The sequence below is a fragment of the Lytechinus pictus genome, unplaced genomic scaffold, assembly GCF_037042905.1.
Source record: "Lytechinus pictus isolate F3 Inbred unplaced genomic scaffold, Lp3.0 scaffold_31, whole genome shotgun sequence".
Lineage (NCBI taxonomy): Eukaryota > Metazoa > Echinodermata > Echinoidea > Temnopleuroida > Toxopneustidae > Lytechinus > Lytechinus pictus.
Window position 1 is genome coordinate 263,006 of NW_026974151.1, and position 22,847 is coordinate 285,852.

Below are 22,847 nucleotides of genomic sequence, written 5' to 3' on the forward strand. Positions count from 1 at the left end.
AGCCTTGAAACACTTGTGTCTGCAGAGGTAGAAGATGGCCTAAAAGATATATACAATTGTGTGTCGTCAGCATAACAATGACAGGAAACTTCAGGAAAATTATTCTGAGTGCTATTAATAAGGCTACTTGTGTATAAAGCAAAAAGCAATGGACCGAGTCGTGAGCCCTGGGGCACGCCAAAGGGTACTGGGAAAGAATCTGAGATAGTACCATCAATAACAACTTTTTGATGCCGATCAGACAAGTATGACTTGATCCAGTTGAGAGCAAAACCATTGATACCGAAACAGTTATGCAAAATTTCCATAAGTCTGGTGTGGTCTATAGTATCAAATGCGCTACTTAAGTCTAGTAATACTAGAAGAGTGACTTTCTGATTGTCCATTGCCATCAGAATATCACTCTTAATCCTAAGTAGCGCAGTTTCTGTACTATGATATTGTCTATATGCGGATTGGTTGGATGGAAGAAGTGAATTGCTATTGAGGAACTGTAAGATTTGTTGAGTGGCTGCACCTTCAACCAATTTTGAAATATATTGTAAGTTGCTTACAGGTCTTAGATTACAGAATTCAGGATCTAGACCTGGCTTTTTCAAGAGAGGTGAAACTAGGGCTACTTTCCATTCATTAGGAAAATGACCTGTAGACAGTGAGACATTGATCATAGACGTAAAAACAGGAAGTATAACATCAATATGTTGCATAATAATATTTGTTGGAAGTGGATCAGCAGAGCAAGACTTCTTAGTGAGCTTCATTACAAGTTGCCTTACTTCTCGTTCTGATAAAAGTTTAAATTTATCAAACCTAATATTTTCGGGTGCTGGAGATAGACCAGATGAATCAGTATCAATACCATCAATCAAATTTATATTGGATTGAATATCACTGTGAATACTAAGAACTTTATCATGAAAGAATTTTCCTATGTCATTCACAAATGTCATCCTATCAATGTTGCATGGCACTACTGGATGTTTGTTTGAGACATTCAGCAGAGATTTAACAACGGTGAACAAGCCTTTGACGTCATCCTTGTTACGTGCTATCAAGTCTTTGTGATAGGTTTTGTGAGCAGCATTTAAAACATATAATGCTGTGTTACGAGTTTTCTTATACTCGTTCAGACATTGATCGGTTCTTGTTCTGTGCCATTTCTTCTCTGCTTTACGTCTCTGCCTTTTTGCTTCTCGGACCTCGTCTGTATACCATGGCACATGAGGGCGAGTAACTACTCGCTTCATAACCAAGGGAGCATGCTTATCTAAGAGGTTCCTGAGTGTGATATCATACAAGTTTGCTAATTCAGAAATATCTTGTGATACATGTAAATTTCTACATAGCATACTATCTGCAAGCTCTTTGTTAAACACTGTAGTGTTAATACGGGAGTATTTACGATACGACACAATCTTGTCAGTCAAAAATGGTTTACATGTGTTGAGATGGCACATGACTGGAATATGATCTGAAATAAGATATTTACATGGCCATGGCTGACCAACAATTACATTGTCAGATTGGCGACAAATAAGGAGGTCAAGCGTGTGACCTTGAGAATGAGTACTAAAATTTACAAACTGAGCACAACAGAATGATTCAAGAAGATTTTTAAATGACTTTGATTCTGGTGAGTTTACATCAACTTGGATGTTAAAATCACCAGTTATTAAGAGTGGAACATTGGACAGTAGGTGATCTTGGATGTATTTGTTAAATTGAGAAAGAAACGATGCAACAGACACCGGATGAGACTCTGAATATGGGGCTCTGTACACATTAATCAATTTAAGATGAAATAATTTGCATACAATATCATACTCGGCAAACTCAAATGATTCCTTCTGACCAGCGGCAACCTGACAAGCATCGATAGGATTTTTGAAGAGAAGACCTGTACCCCCGCCACGGCGACCAGTCCTTGGTTGATGGAGAAACCGATATCCAGCGGGAACAAACTCTTGCAGTACTGCAGAGTCGTTCTCAGTCAACCAAGTCTCCGTGAGCGTAACTAAATCAGCTTTACTTTCGTTGACAAAGTCATTGATCGCAATTGTTTTGTTACGAACAGAGCGCACATTGATGGATCAAAGTTGAAGACAGTCTAATTGTGATGAAGTTCTGCTTGATGTTTGCTTTGCATGTTGAAGACTATTCCTTTTCCTTCCTCCTCGAGTTCCCCGCCTGATTTTCCTGTGCAACGTCTTCTGAATTCCATATGATGTGATTGCTTGGCATACATGATGTGGAAGAGGTGCGACAAAATCTCTCCGTAGACAGAGTTCAGTTGGAGTGTACTTGAAGACAGCATCGGGATGATCATGAAGACGTCTTGTAGCATGTAGAGTGTCATCGTGTAGCTTGTCTGGGCCGGGGTTAGGCTGGACATCGCCGGCATGAAGCAGTTCCAACTGAAAGGAGGCATTGCTGCCCACTGGGCAATATGTTACCGATTACCAATATTACCGGATATTACCGGTAATAACACCCCAAAATTTGACTAAGACCAAATATTACCTTTATTACCATGTTATTACCCAAGTGATACTACCTGTTACTGTTATCACCCCCATGAAACCGACATTTTACCTATTTACAACAGGGTGATGAGGGGTAATATGGGTAATGTTGAAAGGCTTCGATTGGTAATAACCTTGGAAACTTGAGTTATAACAGTAATATCTTACAGCAATCCCAGTGAATTTTTCAAGTCCAAAAAGTTACTGTTATCACCCCGATGAAACCGACATTTTACCGAGTTACAACAGGGTGATGAGGGGTAATATGGGTAATGTTGAATGGATTCGATTGGTTATAAAATTGCGAACTTGAGTAATAACAGTAATCTTACAGCAATCCCAGTGAATTTTTCGAGTCCAAAAATTACTGTTATCACCCCGATGAAACCGACATTTTACCGAGTTACAACAGGGTGATGAGCGGTAATATGGGTAATGTTCGATTGGTTATAACATTGCGAATTTGAGTAATAACAGTAATCTTAAAGCAATCCCAGCGAATTTTTCAAGTCCAAAAAATTACTGTTATCACCCCGATGAAACCGACATTTTCCGAGTTACAACAGGGTGATGAGGGGTAATATGGGTAATGTTGAATGGTTTCGATTGGTTATAACATTGCGAATTTGAGTAATAACAGTAATCTTACAGCAATCCCAGTGAATTTTTCAAGTCCAAAAAATTACTGTTATCACCCCGATGAAACCGACATTTTACCGAGTTACAACAGGGTGATGAGGAGTAATATGGATAATGTTGAATAGTTTCAATTGGTTATAACATTGCGAATTGGAGTAATAACAGTAATCTTACAACAATCCCAGGGAATTTTTCAAGTCCAAAAAATTACCGTTATCACCCCGATGAAACCGACATTTTACCGAGTTACAACAGGGTGATGAGGGGTAATATGGGTAATGTTGAATGGCTTCGATTGGTTATAACCTTGGAAACTTGAGTAATAAGAGTAATTCCAACTATTTTTCTAAAAACTGTTATCACCCTCATGAAACCGACATTTTACCGAGTTACAACAGGGTGATGAGGGGTAATATGGGTAATTGTTGAATGGCTTCGATTCGGGTATAACATTTGCAAACTTGAGTAATAACAGTAATCCCAACTATTTTTTTTAAAAACTGTTATCACCCTCATGAAACCGACATTTTACCGAGTTACAACAGGGTGATGAGGGGTAATATGGGTAATGTTGAACGGCTCTGATTGGTTATAACATTGCGAACTTGAGTAATAACAGTAATCTTACAGCAATCCCAGTGAATTTTTCGAGTCCAAAAATTACTGTTATCACCCCGATGAAACCGACATTTTACCGAGTTACAACAGGGTGATGAGGGGTAATATGGGTAATGTTGAATGGTTTCGATTGGTTATAACATTGCGAACTTGAGTAATAACAGATATCTTACAGCAATCCCAGCGAATTTTTCAAGTCCAAAAAATCACTGTTATCACCCCGATGAAACCGACATTTTACCGAGTTACAACAGGGTGATGAGGGGATATGGGTAATGTTGAATGGTTTCGATTGGTTATAACATTGCGAACTTGAGTAATAACAGTAATCTTACAGCAATCCTATAGTGAATTTTTCAAGTCCAAAAAATTACTGTTATCACCCCGATGAAACCGACATTTTACCGAGTTACAACAGGGTGATGAGGAATAATATGGGTAATGTTGAATGGTTTCAATTGGTTATAACATTGCGAATTGGAGTAATAACAGTAATCTTACAACAATCCCAGGGAATTTTTCAAGTCCAAAAAATTAATGTTATCACCCCGATGAAACCGACATTTTACCGAGTTACAACACGGTGATGAGGGGTAATATGGGTAATGTTGAATGGCTTCGATTGGTTATAACATTTGCAAACTTGAGTAATAACAGCAATCTTACAGCAATCCCAGCGAATTTTTCAAGTCCAAAAAATTACTGTTATCACCACGATGAAACCGACATTTTACCGAGTTACAACAGGGTGATGAGGGGATATGGGTAATGTTGAATGGTTTTGATTGGTTATAACATTGTGAAATTGAGTAATAACAGTAATCTTAGAGCAATCCTACACTCTAAATTACAGGGATTTAAAATTTAAATCTTAAGCCGGATTTGAATGAAATTAAATCGATAAAGATTGATTTTTAATCTTAAAAGATTGCTAAACTGGTTCTTAATCTGAGTTTCAAATATATTGATTTCAATCCCAAAAGATTAAAAAAAGTTTAGAAAATTAACGGCAAATTGACCAATCACGGTGATAAGATTTTGTCACATGACATGTGACATGCGAGCGCGGGAATATTTTTCGATCTGCGATCTGCTACCGTCGGCGTTTGAAAATGGCTGACATCATGCTGAAGGCGTTTTTAGAGGAAACGCTAGGTCCAAAGGCAGGGGATACAGAGAGATTACTAGAGGGTAAGTACATTTTGTATTATCTAGGCTATCTGTATTGGAATAACTAATTTTATGACAGCAGAAAGAGTGTTTTCACAAGTAGGGAACAGTCCCGGAACGGTCTAACTTTTGTACCGGTAACTAACGCCTGCGATCACGACGCGTCGTGATCAAGCTCAAGCTAGCTGTAATGGTGCTGGTCCCGATCTGCTACCTTAAAAATTTGACTTGAAAAAGAGCAAGAAATATGTTTGCATTCATGTAATCATTACTCTCATGCTAAACCTGATATTCTAAAGAGTAAGCATTCCAAAGTCTTATGAAAATTTGAGCAAGAACATTGTTATTTTAACAGAAAAGACGCCCGTGTCATTCTAAAATTGCAGGCCAGTTCCGAGACAAGCCACAAGGCACAAGGCCAGGGCGCTGCGCAGTCATAATGGGCACTCTTACCGAGTACTATAGTCCTACCATCATACTAGATTCATACATGTAACAGTTACATGTACGCCTTGCTTAGACAGCCGTTAAGTCCAGGGTGAGGTGGGTGGAACTAAGGCCATGGGATAAAGTATGATGGTTGCCCCTAACTTGTTACTGTTAGCTAGAAAAATGTTTGTATTCCTGTAAATTCTAATGAATAATCATGCTAAAATCTCATGAAAATTGGAGCAAGAACACTGCCATCATGCATCGCGTGCGCTGACGTCGCTTCTTTTTAGCTCCGTTTTTTTGCTTATTTTTCCGTTTTAATTTTGCTAAGTTTTAATTAATTTCTAGTTCAAATGGGTTGCGGACCCTTTTAGAAACTGTAGATTACCACATTTTTATATATTTCACTCGCCAAAGGTGAAATTCTAGCGCCAAAATATTTTACATTTCTCACACGTATTGTGCCACACCTCAGACGAGGCGCTCGCGCACCACTCCCCACTACTGTCGGGGTGGCTTTTCCTAGTGGTTTGTGTGTTGATTGGGAGTTTTTCCCAGCGTTGGTTATAACGTAGGCCTATTACGGTCTGGATTTTTATATCGGTTTTCTACATTTTTAAGGTGTACATTTATATTATATCGGTCTTCAGTGTGGTGATATTGTTTTTTGGAATTGGAGTGATTTTACTGGATATTTTAGAGTGTTTGTGTATTGGAATGTCCTTGTAAAGTTGTGGAATTTGTGGTATTTGGGTGTGTCTGGCAAATGTTGGCGGCCATTTTTAAACTTTTAAATCAGCATTCACTCCACGTTTATCTTGACTTTTTTGCATTGCCTGGCATCTTCATCTGCTCTGCATTCTGTGCATTGCTTGCATATTCTCTATCAACATGAGCTACCTCAAGTCTTCATCATGTTCTTTCCTTGTGGCAACCTTCATATGCATTGGTTTACGCCTTTTTTCGACAAGTCCCTCAGTGGTGTTGGATGTTTTGGACAACCAGCTTTTATTGGACCACTGGACTGCTCCTCTTGCTAGCCATTCTCTCAAGTTCGACTGCTGCCCGGTGAGTCTGTTCCATGTTTCCATTCATAGTAATCAATATCTTGGTATGAAATTCGTATTACGACAAGCAAATTTTAAATCTGGCTTGTCTTTGCTATTGATGTTAGCTGGAGATATCAATCCAAATCCTGGACCTGCTTTAGATTCTGGTCCAAAGGATACTGGCATGAAAAACAAATCAAAATACAAGACTAAATATCCTTGTCAAATATGCAATAAAGCTGCCAAATGGGGCCAAGATTGTATTCAATGTGATTCTTGTAATGGTTGGTTTCATAAAGTCTGTTTGGGCATGAGTCAGGAGGTTTTTGATGCCCTTGCTAAACATGACTCTTATTCTTGGATTTGTTGTGACTGTGGAGCACCAAACTTTCATTCTTCCTTATTTATGGATGTGAGTGATATTCAAACTGATAATAGCTTTGAGATACTGAATGATTGTGATCTTGTATTGTCAAACAACGATTTACATATTGGACAACCTATCCAAACATCTAGTCCTAAATGTAAAAAAGTAAAATTTGAATTAAATGAACAGGTTAAAGCTAAACCTAAACCTAAACCTAAACCTAAATCTAAACCAAAACCAAAGACTCGTAACCTTAAGATCCTAAATGTGAACTGTCAAAGTGTACGAGCCAAGTTAGCAGGATTCCAGTGCCTCATTAATGATGAGGATGCTGATATCATTGTGGGAACTGAGTCGTGGCTCCATTCTGGTATTGTCTCTGGTGAAATTTTCCCATCAAATTACAATGTTTTTCGTAATGATAGAGATAGTGATAGTGATAATCTATCAAAAATCAATTGTAACTGGGGACTTACCCAAAGAGTGGCTTAATGCCAATGTCTCCCCTATATTAAAAAAGGGTGACAGGAAACTTCCACAAAATTACAGACCTGTCTCTTTGACTTGTATTTTATGCAAACAACTCGAACACATAATTTATACTAATATTATGCAACATTTTGATAAACACTCAATACTCTGTGAAAATCAACATGGATTTAGAAGAGGTAGGTCTTGTGAAACTCAATTAGCTGGATTAGTAAATGACCTAGCACAGACACTCAATGATCGTGGCCGAACTGATGTCTGTATTATGGACTTCAGTAAGGCGTTCGATACTGTACCGCACAAGAGACTCTTATTGAAAATCGATAACCTTGGTATTAGAGGGAAAACCAAAGCCTGGATTGATACTTTTCTTACTAATCGAAACCAGAGAGTTATACTGGATGGTCAAACCTCCATTGATGCTTTGGTGACCTCTGGGGTCCCGCAGGGCACAGTCCTCGGCCCTCTCCTGTTTCTTGCATATATAAACGATCTACCAGACCAAATTAATGCCAGGGTAAGGATGTTTGCCGACGATGTTATATTGTACAGAAATATTTCCTCAACTGAAGACTGTGATCTTCTTCAAAGTGACATTAACAAATTGTGTGAATGGCAAAATATCTGGCAAATGCAATTTAACACATCAAAGTGTTTTATTATGCATGTTACACACAAGAAGAAAATCACTCCCTATAAATACCATCTAGGGAACTCTGAACTGGGCATCGTTGACAGCTATCCTTATCTAGGTGTTCATTTGTCAAATAATTTGTCTTGGACTAATCATATTAATACAACCGTAAACAAAGCAAACAGTATACTTGGATTGTTGAAACGTAATCTATGGAATTGTTCAACTCAAACTAAAGATATCGCCTACAAGACTCTTGTGCGGCCTAGGCTGGAATATTGTTGCTCTGTGTGGGATCCCCACCAGAAAAATCTTCAAGATAAACTTGAAAAAACTCAAAGAAGAGCAGCACGATTTGTATCTAACAAATATCAACGCACAAGTAGTGTTACTGAAATGATGAGTATTCTAAAATGGGATACTCTCCAAGACAGGAGAACAAGTAGCCGGCTCATATTTTTGTTTAAAGAAATACACAATATAACTCCATGTAATATAAATCAAATCACTTCAAAAGCATCCTCCAGGCCAACAACTAGAATAACCAGACAGTCTCATGACTTAAACTTCAATATAATCAGAGCAAATAAGGATTGCTACAAATATTCCCTCTACCCTCGTACAATTGTAGAGTGGAATTTACTTTCTCCCACCACTAAAAATGCACCTGATCTAGCTGCATTTAAGAAACAGCTAAGCAAAAACATGTTAAAGCTAACTAAAAGAAGTATATAGCGGCAGCGATTGCATGAATGGCCTGCACGTTTATAGCCTCTTGAGGCGTTCAAGTGCAGTATTTACAAGACAAGACAAGACAAGTTAGAATTGTTATTTTAACAAGAATTAAAAGACGGCCATGACCTGTGTTGTTTTAACATTAAAGAGTGGATTAGTGCCCATGTCTGCGAACTCGCGTAACTGCGCAATTCAAATAGGTCTAGGTTTAGATCTAGACCTAGCTCTAGAACAATTAAAACATCACATTCACATGCAATATCAATTTTTAGTCTATCTAGATCTAGTCTACAAAGACTATTTGATGCAAAAATGACGCAAAAATATTGAGAAAAGTCCTGATATCATTTGAGCAGTTTAATTTGCAAGCCCTGAACTGCATGTAAAATGATATTTAGAATCTAGACTATTGCATGTTTTGTTGTAGACTAGATAGGTCTAGGTCTACTCTTACATTAGACTCTCTAGATCTAACGCAGGTACGCATCTTCGCAGACATGGGCGCTGTGCATTAATGGGCACTCCTGCCAAACATTCCTGTAATGATTATGAATTATCAAATATTGAAGGAGTTACGGAAAGCTACGCACTTCTCGCCGCGACTCGTGTCATAAATTGTAATATTTCAGATCTTCTGGACCCAGTCCTACTCCTAGATCTAGGTCTAGACTCTAGTCTGGAGTGCCCGTGATTTGACTAAAAATTATAATTTCACACACAAGAACACTAAATTATATAACACACAGGAATCAAAACATTGCTCACACACAAAAAGTCACTGACCACATCCAAATTCAGTATTAAAACTCCCAAAATATATTTAAAAAGCTGATTTTCATTATCAAAATTGCGATTTCGGCTCAATATTTTCAAAGGTCTTAAAAATGGGGTCACTTAAAACCAGCTATAATTTTGTTGTTTGTTGCAAGCCACGAAGGTGATGGTATGGCTGGAAAAAAAAATCAAACGAACACCCGAGACTCTCCAAATGCGATCATTGTCCTAATCAAAGCATTGTTGTAGTTTATAAACACACGTGCTTAATAATATATTGTATGCACAGGGAAAATTAATTATTTCCTTCTGAGAAAAATGGAAATTTATGGAATATTTTGTACACAAAATGAGAGCTGCTCGCATGTGACATCACAGAGTTGCCAGTTTGCGTTTGATCGATTGCAACTTTTAAAAATCATAATTTTTTTTTATCCTTCATCGATTTCTTGTCAAACCTTCACTGATCTATTTTTCTCATTTTTCTGCTTTTGTTAAAACCAACTTGATATCAGGGTCGACTTCCCCTTTAAAAGAGTTATCACAGAATTATTTAGAATTTTGAAAATAAATCTATATTTTCAATATATTTTTGTTTCAGAGAACTTTGGCAACACTTCCCAAAGGAGACACACATTCTGTCATAATCGCTTCACTTTGATAGTCCCGTCCCATTTGTGATACGGATCAGATTCTGGACCCAAAAATACGCATTTGGCGTTTTAGAATTACATTGCATTACAGTATTCAGGAAATGTGATGTTTGAATTAGATCATGGAATTGTTATGCTTGAAATGTGGAAGACTTATTCATGCTGATACAGTGAGAGAGTATGCTCGTCATTTACGTATGTCCCATGCCGTCTTTGGGAATGGAGAGACACTTGTTTGTGGTCAAAATGGTTGTATGCGAACATTCACCCTCATGAACTCACTGTTACGCCACATACGTCGACACCATGCCCACATGCCAGTTGCACATAATGACCCTTTACATGGTGACTTTGTTCATGAAGAGGATGATGATGAAGGAGAGGATGACCAAGCAAACTATGATGAGGATGTAGAAGATGCTGAACATGTTTATGAACCGGAAGATTTCAATCTAGGTTCATTGAAGAAGCTGGCTATGAATTTGGTCATAAAATTAAGGTCTTCAACATCAACCACATACTCTACCATTCAAAGTGTCATCACTTGTACGAAAAACATGTTTCAAGAAACACTTTCATCTCTACGGCAAAGAATGATAACTGTAATGCAACATCATGGAATCGACACCAACTCACCTGATGTACAGGAGCTTAATCATCAATTTCAAGAGCTTGAAAATCCTTATATGGGTATTGAAACACCAGGTCAGCAGATGAAATACATGATTGAAAACTTAATGTTGGTTCCTCCAGTTGAGCGGGCATTGGGAACAAGAATTGATCACAAGTTGGACAGAAAAACTGGCCAAACAAACCAAGTAGTTGTCACAGAGACATTCCAGTACCTCCCTATGCTAGAAGTTCTCAAACTTGTACTGAAACCAGATGTAAGAGCCCTCATTGACTCAGAAATTAAATCACCAGAAGGCATCTTAAGGGGATATATGGATGGCACACAATATCATCAGCATGAAGTGTTGCATAATCACCCACATGCTCTTAGAATTGTACTCTACTATGACGATGTGGAAGTCGTTAACCCTCTAGGGAGCAAAAAGGGCCTCCACAAATTGGGCCTGTTTTATTACAGCATTCAAAATTTCCCACCATGTTACAATTCCACTATGAACAGTATATTTCTTCTAGCAGTATGTTATAGCTCAGACGTGAAGAAATATGGCTTCAATGCTATTTTGCGACCATTTCTTGATGAAATGAAAAGACTTGAAAGTGAAAATGGCGTAGAGATCCTCATTAATGATAACATGATAGAGGTTCATGGTACTTTGGTCTCATTTGTTGGGGACTCACTTGCAGCACATGATATTTTGGGTTTTCTAAGCCCATCAGCAAGAAAGCTGTGCAGGTTGTGCAAAGCGACTCGAGAAGAAGCCCAAACTAAGTTTTCAGAAGAGGACTTTCAACTGCGTGAAATGGATGAACATGATGAAATAGCTCAGCGTGCTGCCAACAGGGGACGTGGTGATCCAGATAGTGGCATAAGAAATGAATGCCCATTGAATAGGTTGAGTTCTTTCCACTGTGTGAATAATTTTAACTTTGATGTTATGCATGACCTACTTGAGGGAGTGTGTCAGTATGAGATTAAACTCATACTTAACCAACTTCTCTTTGTTGATCACTTCTTAACATTGGGTGAACTTAATCACCGCTTATCATCTTTTCATTATGCTTTCAACGATAAGAAAAACAAGCCAACTTGCCTTTCAATGGAACGAATAAGGAATGCACAAGACCACAAATTGGGTGAAAAGGCCTCCCAAATGTGGTGTCTAACTAGGATGTTGCCTCTGCTGATTGGGGATCTTATTCCTCAGGACAACATGCACTATGAACTACTACTGTTGCTGTTACAGTGCTTGGATATAAGTTATTCACCAGTAGTTTCTATACCTCAGACTGTAATACTGAAATACCTGATTTGCGATCATCACAGTCATTTCAAGCTCGTTTTTCCTGAAAGCCGAATGATAAACAAGCACCATCACATGGTGCACTACCCGATGTGCATGAGAATGTGTGGACCACTAGTACTTTCACAATGTCTACGGTTTGAAATTAAGCACAATTTCGGCAAGAGATTGGCTGCAATTAATTGTAATTTCAAAAACATTTGCAAAAGCATCGCTGCCAAGCACCAGGTGATTCAGTGTGCTGTTTGGATGGGAAAAGGTCTAAGAGAAGATTTTGAAGGCATTAATGGAAGTGTTGTTACAGTTTCATCATTGGAAGGAAGTCAGTGTATCATTGAAAGCCTTCACCTTCATGAGGACACTGAAATCTTTTCAGCCAGTAAAGTTACAGTGTATGGAATCGAGTACATTCCTAACCTCTACTTGGCAACAGCCATTGATGATGATGAACCACAGTTTAGTCGAATAGTGGTTATTTTGGTCCCAGGGACAACAGCAGGAGACATCAAATTTGTTGTTAGAAAGTGTTGGAATAGAGGGTTTTTCCGCCATTTCCATGCCTTCTGTGTCCAAGAAATGGAGATGTTTGAGTACAGTTTGGTGACGCTTGATGACCTTATTGATCATGTGCCTTTGACTGCATTATCATCCTACGAGAACAACAGTTCAAGAGTGTACCTGTGCCCTCGACATAGTCTAATACAACATAGGTACATATGAATTCAATGATGTGATTATACATGTATGCTCCTGCCCCATTAATGAATTTTGAGTTTTGTATTAATATAACTTTTTAGGGGGGGGCCTCGCAAACCAAAGTTGGCATGCACACGAAAATGTGCACAAAGAGAACATTAGACCTCATCTATGAAAAAAAAAATAAAAAAGGCTTTTGGACATTTTCAAGTTGTTCATGTCTATGAATTTCTTACATGTACATGTATAGTTCATCATCTAGATCAATTTTCAGTTTGAATAAATTATAAATCAAGAGGGAGACCTGACTGGCTTACAACCAAACTTTACATGTATATCTCACTTAATTAGCTTTTTCTTTCATACACAAAATAATCAAAATAAATTCATATTTTTGTTCGGGTTGGTCTTTGGTCATGAACGATCACATGCATAATTGCATGTACTTCTATCAAATGATGTCTGATTTTAAAAATGTAGTGTTCAAAGAAAATAAAAACTTTAAAGAAAAGGGTGAAATTGCACCGCTGAAAACGTGGAGGATTACTCATCAAAATTTGCCTATTGCCCCCCCCCCCTCCCCTGCACATTTTTGGTTAATACATGTACATAAAATATGTACATTGTACATGTATAGTATTTCCTAAATTTCACTTGTGCATCTTTCCTTTTTCCCCGTATAGAGAATGATGTTGACCTAGAGGTTCTACGCACAATGTCAGAGGGGGATCTTGAGAAACTCGGAATATCGTTTGGGTTGAGACGAAAATTGACTCTGGCAATTAGTAAGTCACAAAAACAACTGGAGAGTACCACTGATGGAGTCGTTATGCATGTAAGTATTTTCTTTTGTAGTCCGATTATGTACTTTAAATAAATGTATGTCGGAATATGAAATGCTATAAATGAAGAATGTGTTATTTTTTTGTAAAGATGGATGATTTAGATTAGCTTCAGTTGCCTTTAATGCTGTCATGTATTGATGTCAAGTGCGGTTGTGTAAAGGTTGAGCTAGAAGTTGGTTAAATTTTGATTGTCTTTATTGCATTATACTACATGTAGGTGTAAAAAAAAATTAAAAATTGACACTTATGATATCTAATAACTCAAAAGTGAACTGTTATCAAGCTCAAATTTTTTTGTTTTTTTGTCTTGGTTTCTCAACAAGTGAAAAACTCATATAATATTCCAACATCATTTTATCAAGTTTTATTTGAAGGAATGTCATGAATGAATGTCAATCCATAGTAATTTTTTTTTTCTGTGATTAATTTGTATTTGTATTTTTTTTTAATTTTTTATTTTTTCATTTTTACCCATAGGATGTTCCAGCAACTTCTGATAGCCCAGTTCCCAAAAAATTGAAAAGTGTAATGGTAAGCTGTATTCCCTAATGCTATTTACAAGATTTAGTTATGTCTTCAAATTTGAAATAAAACAATGAAAAAATTAACTCGGTATGATGGTGAAAATTTCCTTGTTTAAATTTATTGGTACCCATTCCAGGTCAGTTATCCCAATTTGAAAACACTCATTTGTTTGGTACAAAAGAAAAATCGAAATAGTTTTCAACTGAATTAAAGTTTTTGGCATTTTAACATAAATAGAATGGAACTAAAACTGCTTGAGCTAAATGTACTTTGATATTAGCTAATAAGACCATATTTTATCCCTAAATGTACTGAAATAAGTTTGTTTCTTTTTTGGCCATGAATAATGCCACTTGAAAAAATATAATGGAATGCTTACATGATGTTTTAAATTTGTACAGTATCTGTAATATGATAAAATCATACTTTTAGTTCAGATAATAATTGTCAATATATCATCAATGAATTAACACACGGCGTTACTTTTACAGAATCTCAAAGAAGCAATGAATAATTCATCTGAAGGACGAGAGCTAGTGAAGCATCTTGATGGTGGTTCTACATTGTCTACCAAGCAAAGGAAGGCACTAGTGAAGATGGCTGTTGGACATCTTGTGGACCTACATGGCTTGTAAGTAGTGAACACTCGATGTAAATTACACATAAACTGCCCATGAAAACTACATTGAATGAATTTCCTTACTGTTGTTAATACTTTTTACATGCAGCTTTATATACGACCTCAAAGGTAAAAAGGCTAGGCTATTTTGGTGAACTCTCAGTGGGGGGAGGGGGAATCTTTGCCTTGGATTGACCACAACTGGTCATGTAGAAAAAGCATCCAATAATGAATAAGCCTGTTAAAGTTCATACCCTTATCTCAAATGGTTTTTGAACAAATTATAGGCTAATTTGGGCCACTCATAGCATGGTACCTGATGGTCAAGACTTCCTAAATTTATATCAAAATATGTGTATTACTCTAAGCGCTAAAGTCATGAAAATGAGATAGAGATGTTTGGAAAAGTTTGTTTTGCAAATTTTCGAAATTCCAGACCACAAGACTGTCCATGTCAAACTCATCTTACTACCATATGTCCATAAACAGTCAATGGCTGCTTGTATAATTTTTCTTTTTTCTTTCTTTTAAACATTCATGAAGGTGGCCACCAACTAAACAGAAGACCTTGTTGGCTAAAGAGATAGTTAGTACATGGCCTTCAACCAAAGATACCACACCTGGAATGGAAGGGCATGTAAGTAAACATTGAATGTTAACATATAGAAAAAATTGAAATGGTGACATACATGTTCATGTGCATGCTTGTACTTAGTTCATATGGTTTAATGAAATATGTATTAAGAGAACAATGTGCCAAATATTTTTTGTTATATAGATGATTTTATATTGTAAATATTAAAAAAAAAATACACAAACTATGAATTTTAGTAGGCTTCATGGGAGTATTTCTTCAAGAATTTTTAGTGTAACTCCAGTTAGATCGAATGCACTATCTGGATATGAATGAAAAACAAGTCAGAGAAAATCTTGGAGCCAGGAGGGATTCGAACCTGCAACATCTGCTATCCGGGCAGCGACTACACCACCAGGCCATCTCTGGTCCATGGAATAGACACGATGAATTAGAATCAAATATCCTGAGTCTCTTAATTCTGATTTATTAATATCCATGGTCCCCAGTAGGACAATATGAATCCTACTAACATTCATAACCTATTGTCCTACTGGGGACCCTGAATATTAATAAGTCAAAATTAAGAGATTCAGAGATATTTGATTCTAATTCATCGTGTTTATTCCACAAACCAGAGATGGCCTGGTGGTATAGTCGCTGCCCAGATAGCAGATTCAAATCCCTCCTGGTTCTTCTTAAAAAACACAAAATATGTAATTGAATCTCTAAACATTCAAACTCATCATTTAAGTTAAAAATACCAGGATTTCTGTATGTGACGTTCTTATCAGGTGAACACTCTGCAATATGCCCTATGTACAGTAACCAGCATTGGATGCTCTTGTGATTCACTTGTAAAGACCCTAGGTTTATTTCTTCCATGTGGGTGTGACCTTCTTTTAGTGATTTTTTAATCTAAAATGCTATGAGTCAGACAGAACACATGAGCAGAATAAGCAAAATTCACTTACAAATTTGAATTTATTACTGTTGTTCATGAATGATATCTGTTTAGCTAACTATACAGGTATTTATTCTCAAACAAAAAAACAAAAAAATGTATTTTTAAAAATTAATTTTGGTGTGTTGCTATTACATCCTAATACTGGAAGTTCTTTTTTTTTTTCTTCTTCTTCTTCAATGAAGGAACATTTCTTCTCACATGATGGGTCTGGATTCATCCAGTACAGACTAAAAAATGTGAGAACATCTCAAAATGAAAGAATGAAGACTCCAAAAAAGAAGTCTGAGAAAGAAATGAATGAAACCTCAGCAGATGAAGCAGATGAAGCAGCCACTGATGCATTCCAACAGCAGGATATCCAGCAAAAGGTAATGGATAACTAAAAGATGTATGTGATGTTTCATGAGAATTGTATCAGAGATACTTGTGGATCATGTTTATCAAGAGATGGGTGTTAAATTGGTTTAAGAAGTCTATAAGAAGAGTAATCATTTTTGTGTATTTGGTTTTGAACCTGTAAGTATGGGAAGCCACTAAAACAGCATACTTCCTCTTATACCCTCTCTCCTTTCTTTCTTCCCCTCCTTCTCATTGTTTTTCACTTTTGCATGTGCTTACTGCCATGTTTCCATTCCGTTCATCATCTCCTTATAGAGCACTTTACAAGTTATAAGTAACTGACCAAAAATCTTGCTGTGTATTACCCTGGTCATTGGATTCAATCTCGATTCTGCATTAACAGTTCAGGGTTCAGTTTGTCTGCCATTCTCCCTTTATTTGTGTCTGTCTGCATTGTAGGTGAGTGTGTCATTTGAAATGTGGACTATTTGTGGTTGAGGCTGTCATTTTTCAAAGAGGGTCCCAAATATGGGGATTAACCTGGACAATGATTTTATGATCTCAGGATATGCACATTTCCTGACCATCTTACAGATTACTGACATTGATTTAGGAATTACATGCACTTTATGAGGAAAAAGCATTTTATGGTTTCTTTTCATTGTTTTATAACCCTTCTAGGAGCATGTCACATTTTCATTTGCAGTATCTTATTCTTGTTTCAGATTGATTGGATGAAGTTTTCACCACCTCATCGTGGAAATATGTCTATGCACATGGAGTATTTCGAGGACACGCACAAGTACAGACGGCACATCATTATGGATAGTGGTAATCCTATCACTATTACAGAAGTGTTGACTTTGTTTCCGAGATATCAAGACATTCCACAGTTGGTAAGTTATTTGTGTTATGAAATTATCATGTCATTACTCTCACATCATTGATACTTTTGAATTTCTTTTATTTTTTAGAGGTGGTCAGGAAAGAAATTTGGGCTAAATTGTATCCCCCGAACAGAGTTTTTAGTGTGGGTGGGGTCATCGTTGCCATGGTAACATTTTTTGTGGAAATATTTTATAACCTGTAACTTTTGCTGTTTTTTGCCCAACTGTCATGATATTTGGTAAACAGGACCGATATAACATGGAGTTGTCAAAAATGGAATTTTCAGAAGTGCCACGCCAAAGCGTTACCATGGCAACCACACATTTTCTTGTGAGCGCTCTACCGGCTGCAGTTCTTCTCGGATTATCTTCAAATTTGGCGTGAAGGTGCATTATGATAAAGGGAAGACACCTATCAATTTTGGTGTGGTGGTAGGACAGTTTTGGGGATACATGTGCTTGGACGGGTACCCCGAGTGCTCTAGTTAATTTGCAAATTTAGAACCAAAATATTATTACCCAAATCATCGGGAGCAATAGAAATATAATTGTGATGACTACTGCGCCTTATAATTTGAAAGTGTCTGCACTTTTGGGGCAATTATGCTTTCATTACATCTATGTGTATAGATTAAATCTGTGGGTGATGAAGTGATAATAAAATACTGGCTTGAGTTACTCTTAAGGGATATGGAATATATTGCCCTTGAAATGATATTGTACTTGCCTTCTCTTGATTGTAGCTCTGTCAAAAATGTCTGATATCCCCCTAAAGTCCATCCAATATTATGTAAGTATTTTAATTGTTTTTGATAAAATTATTTTGTCATCCATTTGCATTGTTTCCCCAGATTGGAATAGATTTCTCCATGATGCACAAAGCTGAATCGGAAAAGTTCATTACCCAATGGTCAACCTTGAGAGAGAAAATCATACTCCTGGGCCAGAAAGAATATCATAGCGTCAAGCAAGTGATAGAGCGTTACCAGGATACGGACAGTAGGTTCATGATTTTACTTCATTTCTTGAATTTGAATCAACTCATGGTTTTAAGACCTCATGCATCGTTGAACTTATCATAGGTCCCTGGAAGTTCTTGGAAATATTTTCAAAAGTTTTATTTTCAGAATTTATTCATTCCAGAGTAAATAGTAATTCATGCACAGTAATGTTGTATTTTTCACTGAATTTATCCTTCATAATTTTATTGTGAGCGCAAAGCGCGAGCCGAAAATTTTAGAGCTCCCAAAGGAAGCAAATTATGCATCATAATGAACCTGAATACCAAATTGATGATCGACAAAGGTATTGATTTACATTTTACATGTTTAATGAAATGTTTTTTGGTATAAAAACACGGAAAAAGAGCATGAAATTTTGTCATGGAAATTTTTTTTTTTTTTTTTTTTGGGGGGGGGGCTGCAGCCCCCCCCCCCCACTCAAGCTCCCCCACCGGTACGCCAGTGGCAGCATGGATTTTTTTTTTCTATTCAAATGGTGACATGTGATCAATAGATCACCTTGTTAAATTCTCCTAAGGTATAAAGGTCTTAAAAATATTCTACTTTATTCATTTTTATTTATTCATGTTTCAGGAGATCTTTGTGCACTTCTGGTTGTTCTCTATGTGCTCCATCGGCCTGTGACAAAATCGAAGGTCAACTGTAGCAGGTCTGCTGCAGTGCAGTACCTGATACAGCATGTGCCAGTGAGTAATTGTTGGTTTCCTTTCGATTCTGAAAATTTTGCACTACTACATTATTAGACATGGTTCTTGGATATATGATCTACATGTAGATGATTATGTCATACATATCTTAGCCTCTCTCATAGTAATAGCCACACTAAGGTCAAGAGTCATTTGTGAGTTGTGATAAGGTAAATTTACCTTTTTGTGGGTCTTGGTAACTGTCCCTTTGTGCTATACATGTAACTATACAATCATTATTGTAGACTGAAATGCCACCCACACTAAAATACACACACCCTGAAAAAAAAATCCTCTTTCAAAATGCTGATATCTTTGAATTAAAGGTAATCTTGAGTATTGGTAATGTAAAAAAATATTGTCCCACAGAATCACAAGAAATTTACACTGAATGTTCGGAACTATAAATAAATGACAACTGCCAAGTTATTTTGAAAGAAAATGTATAACAGCTGAGTAATGAGCAAATGAAGACAATTTTGACGTCCCGTCAAAATGAGCTTGCCTCGCTCAGCTATGCAGCGACCACGTGCAAAGCATATGTGGACATATGTGGACATATTTAACCACTTTCATTCCGATTTATTTTTCATTACCACAACTCAAGATTATCTTTAAGCAGGATGCAGGATAATGTTGTCATTAACATCTACATATATATGTTTTCAAATTCTAATTACAGCAAGGAACAAACATGGAGGAAGCTATAAACAAGATCAAGAAGGAATACAGGCAGCCCCTCATAGTAGCCCTCGGAAAGGAGACTGGACAGAAGCAGTACTTCTTGTGCCTGGACAGCATTCCTGTGAGCGCCGGGGCAACAATAGTGGAAGCTTTTGACAAGTTATTCAAATGTTTTTTCATCTTTGGCGTTACCTATCCTGACATTCTCTCCCATTTCTACGATTATTTTGCGGCGTTTGTCTACGAAATTTGGCCAACGCAGAGGGTTAAGCCTACTGTGCGTTCATTTGCATGTGCCATTAAGTCCTCTTAATTTACTCTTAGTCCAAGAGCATTAAGTCAAAATAGGCCCAAACCTGGACATTTCTCATAACAAACTGATTTTCCTGATGATTTTCAGGATAGGTCTAGGAATATGTGTATAAAAAAGTCTTGACAAAACTCTATCTATAGCGATCCTTAAGTATTTACTTGTGTTGTTGTGTATCATAATACATTATTAAGTATATAGTGAAAAGTGAGTATAATTGACATAAAATGGACAATATTCCTTGAAGTTTGGTCTCATCCATGCTATATGGCTATCATATTCCTATATAATCATCAATCCTGGATTTAGTCGGTAATATAGGAGTAAAATACCTTGACTTGCCCCATAACAATGTGAATTTTTCCAATATTTTTAAAGCTACAATCTCAACATCATTCATGTGTGATTAGACTTGTCAAATGGGACTGAACATACTTATCATTCTCAACCATGCTTTTTCAATTTTTCTCGGCATATTATGTGTTGTGCAATCGTTTTGGGAATACAATTCTAAGAATTAATAATGCGTTTATTTGTACCATGACTTAACAAGGTCCAATTACTGCATAGTAATAGTGTGCTGAATAGCACAGAGACAGAAAATAGGCCTAATCATGGTCATGGATATATGGGCCAACATATATCCATGTATAGTAAAATTGATGTTATATATTCATAATCGTATAAAGCTATGCCTCTATAGTGTTCTTTAACAGAGGAATAATGAAGAGAAACCATCTGAATCTAACGTGGAGAAGGTTTACGGTACACCATGTGGGTAGTCCTGAAAAGGACTGTTGGGAGGATAAGATGAATAGAGAAAATAGTGAGAATAATATAGGAAGAGAGGGCGAAGGTGAGAAGGAAGAGAGGAAAGGGAGATATTCTTTCGTGAGAATTGGTGAGTCCTAAAAAGGATCGTAAACCAGATGAGAAGAGTAGGAGAGTAGAGTCTTGGCGGCGATGAGTAGAAGCGATGAAGACTCATCTCTTCATCGCGTCTACTCATCGCCGCCAAGACTCTACTCTCCTACTCTTCTCATCTGGTTTACAGCCCTTTTTAGGACTCACCAATTCTCACGAAAGAATATCTCCCTTTCCTCTCTTCCTTCTCACCTTCGCCCTCTCTTCCTATATTATTCTCACTATTTTCTCTATTCATCTTATCCTCCCAACAGTCCTTTTCAGGACTACCCACATGGTGTACCGTAAACCTTCTCCACGTTATCTCAACCACCATGCAAACCTTCAAAGAACATCTGAATCTAGTTTACACTTCCATTCATTCAGTGTAAATAGAACATGACAGACGGGATTTTATCATTCTGTGTCTGATATGAACCAAAAACATGTACATTATAAGGACATTTAGCCAGTTTGGACTACAATATTAAACTTCGGAAATTCTTTGTGTATGATAAATACACTGCTTTTGAATTAAATCGTATTCTAAGACTAAAAGTAACCAAAAAATTAATGGTCAATAATAATGTAATATGTGGAGTGCATAACCGGGCAATACCAAGTTCTTCCTGTCTGATGGACTTGTACCTGTATACATTATAGAAACAATGGGCTTCCTAGAATTTCTGTCATAAAGACAAGAAAATCCCTTCCCTAAAGAACTCCTTATAATTTCCAAAATAATAATTATTTTCGGATTACATCTACCAAAAGGTGATTCCTGTGGTTATCAGGGAATTGTTTTAACATTTGAATTATTTTCTCAAAGGCTGACTGAGCACAGCTTTTGAAGACAAAATGACCCAGTATCAAAAGTCACAAAATCAAGAGGGATAACTACCTTCCAACAGTTGTGTGAAAAACCATTAACTCATTTATTTTGTACTCGGTTCATGCCCAGTCAACTCATAGCTTTGATGAATAAGCCTGATGTGAATTCCAAAAGAAATTGATGACTACCTTTCTCACACAGAGGATGGAGTCACATGACTTTGTGGATATTGATATTGGTTCATTTTGTCTTCAATTGGTGATCAGTCAGCCATTGAGTAATGAATACGTCCAATCTGTACGCAACCGTAGGATAAATTGTTACCTTAGAAATTAAAAGGAGTTATTGAGTGTTTAATAATATCATGCGAGATTAAAGGCCGTACAGGACACTATCGGGTTATATTGAATACTTGAATCTACTTCAGTCTCTACCCCTTGAAGCATACGTCTATTGCTACATTGCAAGATACTTTCTGTGTTTGTCTAGTTAGTTTGGTAGCAAAGTCATTCCAACTTTGACAAATAGCATTATATTTGTCAGCAATTTGGGGTTCCATTTTAGTATAATGGGGGGGGGGGGCGGCTGTATATTGATTTTTTTTTTTTGTATTAATGAATTCTCAAATCTCTCAATGAAGACTTAATTGAATTCCTTGTGCATCGAAACATATATTTAGATGCCTTATTTTTTAGATCATCTTGTAAAATTATAATATATTTGAAAAATGGTGGCCATTTTGGAAGCCATTTTGGGCGCCATCTTGTTTTGGGCATTTTGAGAGCTTTCAGTAATGATTTCATCTGATTCCTTGTGCCATTAAACATATGTTTAGACACTTCATTTGTATTTCCAGCATGACTACCTGCTAAAATATTGATAAAAATTGAAAATGGCAGCCATTTTGGACGCCATCTTGGATTTCGGAAAAGCGACACTTGG

General features: G+C 36.9%; 2 protein-coding genes across 2 annotated transcripts; both read left to right on the forward strand.

Moving 5' to 3' along the window:
- Positions 1-4,891: 4,891 nt before the first annotated feature.
- LOC129266805 (uncharacterized) lies at positions 4,892-20,699 on the forward strand. The gene is made up of 9 exons (XM_054904599.2): positions 4,892-4,970; positions 13,396-13,547; positions 14,035-14,088; positions 14,574-14,713; positions 15,245-15,338; positions 17,307-17,477; positions 18,320-18,467; positions 19,064-19,176; positions 19,859-20,699. Exons 1-9 carry the CDS (start codon positions 4,892-4,894, stop codon positions 20,171-20,173), a joined length of 1,266 nt encoding a protein of 421 aa, XP_054760574.1. The 3' UTR covers positions 20,174-20,699.
- On the forward strand, positions 10,205-12,736 carry LOC129267686 (uncharacterized). The gene is made up of 2 exons (XM_064115393.1): positions 10,205-11,607; positions 12,226-12,736. Exons 1-2 carry the CDS (start codon positions 10,205-10,207, stop codon positions 12,734-12,736), a joined length of 1,914 nt encoding a protein of 637 aa, XP_063971463.1.
- Positions 20,700-22,847: the final 2,148 nt, after the last annotated feature.